The 7,424-nt window shown below is 49.5% G+C and overlaps 1 protein-coding gene across 5 annotated transcripts in view; it reads left to right on the top strand.

Annotated features, from left to right (window-relative positions):
• The first annotated feature begins 203 nt into the window (after positions 1 to 203).
• Afap1l2 (actin filament associated protein 1 like 2) overlaps positions 204 to 7,424 on the top strand; it is a 90,888-nt gene continuing 83,667 nt past the window's right edge. The window contains exons 1-2 of one of the 5 annotated variants that reach the window (XM_048807374.1): positions 246 to 617; positions 6,505 to 6,558. In XM_048807374.1, coding sequence (XP_048663331.1) covers positions 602 to 617; positions 6,505 to 6,558 — 70 coding nt within the window. In that variant the 5' untranslated portion in view covers positions 246 to 601. Of the gene's footprint in view, positions 712 to 756; positions 993 to 6,504; positions 6,559 to 7,424 lie in introns of those variants that run through there. The other 4 variants (XM_048807377.1, XM_048807375.1, XM_048807378.1 and 1 more) reach the window with 4 other exon arrangements.

Below are 7,424 nucleotides of genomic sequence, written 5' to 3'. Positions count from 1 at the left end.
TTGATTGGGGGCCCCTAGAGCCAGGGGGCCCCCAAGTAAGGTCTGAGTGGCCTCCACCTCGACCCCCACCTCTCCTCTCGAGGTAGGCCAAGGGCAAAAGCGCTCTGCCTCGAGGGTCAAGCAGGAGGCGCTCTAGGCACGTCTCCATCCCCGGGCTAGGACCTCAGTCTCCTCCTCCTGGCATTGGGTTTGCAGGCCCCGCAGTTGAGAAAACAGATCTTGGAGACCTACTGGAGCTTGCTCCTCCTGCAACCTCCCCCAGGGTGTGGGAACGTCTCAGCCTCGTTCCTCCCGCCGCCTCCCGATCCGGACTTGAAGGAAGTACTAGGCGGCCAGGGCAGGGAGCCGAGGCCGGGTGCGCACTGACTTGAGCGCTGACTGTCCGCGCGGGCGGGCTGCGGAGTTCCCCAGCGGGGGCGGCGGCACCGTCGCGCCCGGGTGGAGACCGGGTCCAAGGGCCCGGGGCGCGGCGGCAGCTCCAGGAGGTCCGGCCGTGAGCGTGACCTCACTGGGAGGGGCCAGCGCGGCGGCCTGGGCGCCGAGCCGAGCTCAGAGAGCGCAGCGCCGGAGCGGAGCTGGGAGAGCGCAAGCGGTGGACACGATGGAGCGGTACAAAGGTGAGGCGCGGGGTCCCGCGCAGCGCGCACCCACTCCCTTCCGCCTAGTCCTGTGCGGGGAAGAAGGGCTAGGGCTTATCCCGCCGGGATCCAGGTGAGCAAAGTCGACTGCCCCCGCCCAGGCGACCTGAGCCGAAGAGGGGGCGACAGAGGTGGGCTCCTGTGGCGGCCTCGGCCTGGGCCCTTTGACCGTCGCGAGAGCTGAAGGCGGCAGTCGGCATTGGGGTGGTGGCTACGCTTCCCACCTGTAGAAGGAGAGGGTGCGCTCCGCGTCCCCTCTCCAGCCATAGTTGGCCGCCGGGGGAAAAAAAAGATGCCTAGAGTCAAGGGGCCCCAAGTAAGGTCGCAATCGTGCCGCGGTGCCGGGGCAAATGGGTGAGTCGTTTGTTGGGTTTTCTCGCACGGGCGCCGGATGGGGGGTTTCCTGCAGATCCTGGGAAAGAGCCAACTAGGGAAGAGGGTGCGGGAAGCGCCTGGGGTGGTGGGGTGGGCGCGCTGTTAAGTCCTGGCTAGATCGGGCCTCTCCTTTCGTCACGCAACTTGGGTAATGGTTTCTCTCTGAGCCCTTCTCAGATCCCACCACCCTAAGCTGAGTGGGGTGTGGAGGTTGGGGCCCCGAAAGAGGTGCCCAGCAGGTGGAGCGCCTGGAGGTTTCCCGGCCCAGGGGCTTCGCCGAGTTGCACAGCTGAGCGAGCTTTGGGTTTGGCCCTGGCCGGGAGGATCTTGGCCAAATCCTGTTGGGCAGGCCGCCCCCGTTGTGCCAGGTGCCCAGCTAGCTCACGTTTTCGGAGCCTGGGGGCTTGGACTCCAGAAGCCTTGGTTTGCGGGGCTTTTGAAAAAGGAGCTCGGAGAGCTGCCCCTTAAGCAGGACGCTGGCCCCGCCGCCCCTTCCCTTTGGAAAAGCCTTTTGCTCTCGTGCTGGGTTGGTCTTGGCCAAACCTGCCAGAGGAAATACTGCTTCTATATTTGTTTTCCCCTGGGATTGAGTAATAAAGGAGAATGCTCGGCTTCCCAAGGAATCTCACCCTCGATGGTTTCTTATTTCTGAAACTGACATAAAGGGACGTTTGGGACGGGCTTTAGTTCCCTAAACCACTGTTGTCTTTTGACTTTCTTTTGCCTTTTCTCATCTGAGTCATTTGGTTACTGGTGAAGGCGAAAGAACCAAATCCTAGACAGCACTTCACCTGAACCAGTAGGGTCTTTGGCAGCCCGGAAGCTAGTGGGGGAAAGGGGTAACTGGGTTAAATTTGTTGACAGTGTCTGTGACCGCCTCCCTGATTCCTCTCTGTCTGTGACCTCCTCCCTGATGCCTCTCTCACGTTTCTAATAAGGGAGGGAGGGCATTAATCTCAAATTCTGCTGGGATCACAGTCTGTTTTGTTGTGGAATAAGTCTTTGTGCAGTCTCAAACACTGGAGGAGGTCACAGCCCCTCTCTGTATTCCTTCCACCCTTTGGGGAAATTCAGGATTTGGGTCACCTCCTGACTTGAAGGTGTCTCTAGAGTCCTTTCAGTTTTCTGAATTGTGAAGTCGAGAGGGTATCTGCCCCAGGATCTAGGGTCTGTGTTCTGAGCTACTTTCTCAAGTCAACAGATTAATTCAAGGACCAAGGTAACAGGTGCATTCTTGCCAAATGCCCAACTTCTCACCACTGATCGTCAGCAGGGTTCTGTGTTAATAGTTTCTTACTTGGCTCTTGACCTGATAAAGTCCTCTTAGTTTATCTTTCTCTGGAGGGAGTTGAAAATCCTCCCACCCTAGAAGAGGATCAGTTGGGGGCTTCTTGCCAACTAAAGAAGTGTAGTTTCCAGTTCAGAGTGTTTGTTTTCTGGTAACACATGTTATCTGCCTTACCGTTTTGCAGTAAATCAGACACAGTGATGAATGGACAATCTTGAGAATTCTCAAGTTTGCAGAGGGTAATCTAACTCATCAATTGAGCTCATCTTCCAATGTTGGACTCATGAGAAAAAAATCTTTCAGTTCTCAGTGTCATTATGCTATTAAGATTTTTGTTTTACCTTTCACCAAGGAATTTTGTTCCCCCTCTCCCCCAGTAGAATTCTTGTTCTTTTGAGAGGCAGATGAGTTGTGCTTTGAACACTCATTGAATGGAAACATTGGTCTATGCAAAATGAATAATGCTGGGCTCCAGATCTGATTGGCAAGTGCCCCTTGGATAGAATCAATATTCTCTTGCTGGTCAGAGATTGAGGGCTTTAAAAAAATGTCAAATTGAACATTTGTGGAATAACTATAGCAGCTTAAACAAAAGGAAAAAACAAGGCTTGTTTGGATTCTCAGAACCTATGTAAAAATTATAAAGAAAAATTCTTATGTGTAATGCTACTAAATTTTTTCTTCATTGTTAATTTTTTTCCCTTAAATACCTCCCCTCTTTCTACGTTCTCAGGGTTGAGCTTTCTCTCCCTCTCCCACATAGGTAGACTATCTCATCACTGTCTTCACATTCTCAAAATATTTTCTCTAATTTGTAAATCTCCTATAGCTACTGTTTATAGGAGAAATTGCTTTTCCACCTTCCCCAGCCTGCATGTTACCCATTATACACACCCCCAAAATAGCATATCATTTTTAGGCTCTGGGCTGATTTTCCATTGTCATGTAGGACATAAAGAGAGGTCTAGAACTAAAGGATGGTGGAACCACTCTATGCCTAATACAAAAACAAACAAAACAAAACCACCAACAACAACAAACAAAAAACCTTCCAGACATCTCTTCTAGTCTTTTCCAAGCCCATCTGCTAGATAGCTATGACTTTAAGCAAAAATGGGTCCCACATGAATCTGTATAAGCAGTAAGACCCACATAAGTGTCCAGCCTGTGGTGCCAAGTCCTACAGTGTGCCTTGAAAAGGTGCCCATCTATGGGTGTTTCCATATTTATGACTCTCCTAAGAGCATCCTGTATCACTGTGCACGAGCCCATTGGCTGAACTCACCCCATGTAGTCAAGGATACTGGTCCCTATTGCTCTCCCAGCTGGTGAGCAGATCCAGGGCCAAATGCGACTGACCTACTATCTGTGGATTGCACTTGGAACATCACGCCAAAGCTTCCTGAAATTGCATCATATTTGGATCCAAAGGGGCCTGGTTGAGAGATTCAGACTCTGGATCAGAGAAATTGGTTGAAATTGAAATCCTTTTCCTGCGTTCTTTGGTTTCTGGGTCTAATCCCCTGCTTCCCCACTTAGCTCTAGGGCACTGGATATGGAAAGGAATGGCAAAGAGTCAAGCCAGGCAAATACTTGAAAACTTGTCTAGGAATTCTGAGATCTGTGATCAGAGAAGGTTGAAAAGGAAAAATGGATGAAGAGCAATGAGCAGATTGATAACATTTAATCCGCCATTCGGAATTATTTTCCATACCTAGAAGCTCTAGTTTTTTCCTATTGACATTCCACCTATGACAGTGGAATAATCTAGGGGCTTTAAAAATTATAAATGTCGGGGAGCAATATGAAAGTGCAGGCTCATCAGGGCATAGTGGCAACTCCTGTAATCCCAGCAGCTGGGGAAGCTGAGATAGGAGGATCTCAAGTTCAAAGCCAGCATTAGCAAAAGAGGAGGCACTAAGCAACTCAGCGAGACCCTGTCTCTTAAAAAAAGAACAAACAAACAAACAAACAAAAAAAGAACAGGCTCCACCTGACATTCTGGTTTAGTTGTCTAGGACGGTGGCTTGGGCATTGTAGTTTTAAAAGGTCTTCAGGTGATTATAATATGCAGTCAAAATTGAGAGTCATGCTTCCTTTTAAAAAGTGAAATGTCAAAATAGAAAAAAGTGCCATGGTCCTTTGGAATCAGGCAATGATTCCAGGGACCCCCCCCCCCCCAGGGATATCAAAATCCAAGGATGACTGAGTCCCTTACATGAAATGGTCTAGTAGTTGCAGATAACCTGTACATGTTGTCTCATATACTTTAAAGCATCTGTGGATTGTTTATCATATTAGATACAATATAAATAGTTGTTATACTGTATTGTTTAGGAAATAAGGACAAGAAAAAAGTCTGAATATGTTTAATACAGATGCAACCATGGTGTACCTAACTACATAAGCTACACAGTACATGTTAGCAACAACATACCTTTTTTTCTCAAAAATTTTTGATCTGTGGTTGGTTGAATCTGAGGATGCAGAACCCTGGACTATGAGGGTTGACTGTAATTATATAAACACCTTCCTCACCCAAAAGAAAGAAACGCAGGTGCGGATGAAGGGGATATCTTCTCCTAATCACAGGTTCCTTGACTGAATCTTGTGACACCTACAGAAATCTAGTGTAAGTCACCTTCAGCTATCATAGGCTTGAAGACGCTATGAGAATGCTGTTTAAAACAGTCTCCAATGTGGAATCCTAAGCTCACAGTTTGCTCATGGTACTTGACCCTGAACTCTCCTGACTTTGAAGCTCTTTGTGTGGGAGCCCTTGATGCTGTGGCACTGAAATGGTCTGAGACAGAAAGACTGAGAGGTCACAGTGGGTGCTGAAAGGCCCCTGCCGTGGGGTGGGGGAATTCTGCTTTGGGCCCTTCCCCTCTCCTGAAAGGGTGGGAGCTCTGGGAACTGGGCTGGATCCAGCACAATTAAAGGGCCAGGAGGGGCCACGGCTCTTCAAAGCTGAGGGAGCGGTGCCAGTTCTCTTCCAAATCCTTTTAATGACAGGAAATGTTTCTCTCAAGACTTCTGTCTTTCAGGGGAGGAAGACTTCCCCAAGTCTAGGGGGAGGATGATGGCATGTTCTAACCAGACCTTTAGCAGAGATAGGAGGGAGCACAGTCACTGACCAAGGGGGTGGGCAGCAGCTCAGGAACCCCAAGACCCATGTGCTCTCCAGGCCTCAGTTTCTCCATCCTGAAAACAGCCTCCAGTGTCCCCCCATGTGACTTTGCAACCACTCTTCCATGCTAGTTGCTCTGTGGTCACTGAGGAATCTTTGGAGGGAGGACATTTCTTGGGGAGGGGAGCCAAGTGAGGAGGGACTGGAGCTGGGTCACCCAGCAAGGGTCAGCTTAGGATTGTGATTCTTATAAATAAGACCAACTTCCTGCGGAGAGCTGGAGAGTCGTAGACTCAGTGGGAAAGGGAATGCCCTAGACTATGTGAGGAATTCGTTTCTTAAGGACTCATGTGTGACTCTGTCTCCAAAGATTGTTAAGTCCGGAGCCTTTGTCTGAAATAGATTTATTTACTCCCATTAGAGAGACAGGTCAACTGAGCCGAAGAGATTAAGCAACAGTTCAGAGGGTCAGAATCAAGCTATACTACCCCTGAGAACTGAATTTCTAAAGGGAGAATTGCTATTCAAGAATTTATTTAGAAAGAAGTGTTCAAAACACTGTCCTATCATTCATTATCAGTGTCTCTTCAGCCAGGAAAGGACTAGCTACTAATTTAAACTCATCTCAGCTTCAGGACCTGCCCACCTGTTTCTTCCACGATTCTGCCCTTAGTTTCACCTGTGTCCCTCAATACTTTTGGTACAGCCTCATTAATGCCCCACACGTTGTGGGTATTCGACAGATACTTGGTGAATTAGTCACGTGGTCTTGTAATTATGTGAATATATGTTTTCCCTGTGAGGCCGAGCTCTTTCGAGACAGGGACTTTGTCTTTGTGACCCTCCCCAGCCTCTGGCACGTTACCAGGCATAGGTAGGGTCTGGGACATGATTGGTGAGGGAATAAATTCCAGGCACAGGGCCCGTGTTGACCCTTGCCCTGACCCTCAAGAGCAGACTGGATCACAAAGCGGAATGAAGACAAATCTCAAAGCCACATTTTGGAAGAGGAGAGGAGCTTGCGGTGGCTGCCTGGGGCTGCCCGACTTGAGCCTTCTTTCTGTCTGTTCCAGCACAGGGATGCTGCTGTCTGGTGGTTCAGAGAAGGATCCTGCAGGTTTCTACTTGTGAGTATGAGGCTGGCTTTGCCCTCTGCAGCAGCTCTGGGGACTGCCACCAGGCTCCCAAGGGCACAGACCTGGCTCCCTGGCTCAGCCCGTGCTCTGGGGAGTCAGCCTGGGCACTCAGGGACTCGGGCTTCTAATCTGGCTTTTGCCACTAACTTGCTGTGTGACCTTGGGCCAGTCAGTTACTCTTTCTAGGTCTTGTTTCCTTCTTTGTACAAGGGAGGATAATGGCTACTAATCTGCCTCCCAGGCTGCTTGGAGGAATAACTTGGAAACGCTCTTGGTAAATACACGAAGAAGGGGAATGTTAAGTTGATTCAGGAGAGCAGATACCTTCTGTGATGTGGTTCTGCCCAACAGGTGGGAGTCCTCACAGTTACTTGAGGCACCAACTATCTTGTGCTTTACAAAGCCTTTGGGAACTCAGAGTTGGGGCTTCTCAGCCAGTTCCCAGGCATCCTTGCTTCCCAGAGACAGCACTTGTGGTCCTTCTATGAAAACTGAAAGGAGACCCCAAGGAACTGCTGATTTTTAGCCTTATGTGGGGAGCTGCAGCCTTGTCTTGCCTGACTTCGCTGATGTCTCAGTAAGTTTATGTAGGTGAGACCCTTAAATTCTAACAATGGCTTTGAGCTCCTTGCTAACTTTCTGTTACTTGGTTCTCACTTTCTCTCTAGTTAATCTTAAAACTAACTAAAACCTCCACTGAATGAGGGGTGTGGAGAATGCAGAGAAGCAGGGGAGAGCCAGCATCCATCTGGATGCATTATAGTGCACTGGAGCCAGCACAGAATGGGGCAGGGCACGATGATGTCAGAGCTCTTGACGGGAGCTAAGGGTCAGAAGACAGAGAGGGGCACCTTGGG

The sequence above is a fragment of the Marmota marmota genome, unplaced genomic scaffold, assembly GCF_001458135.2.
Source record: "Marmota marmota marmota unplaced genomic scaffold, marMar, whole genome shotgun sequence".
In the NCBI taxonomy this organism is placed as follows: domain Eukaryota; kingdom Metazoa; phylum Chordata; class Mammalia; order Rodentia; family Sciuridae; genus Marmota; species Marmota marmota.
The sequence above is the reverse complement of the archived record's forward strand: the minus strand, read 5'-3'. Positions and strand labels throughout refer to the sequence as shown.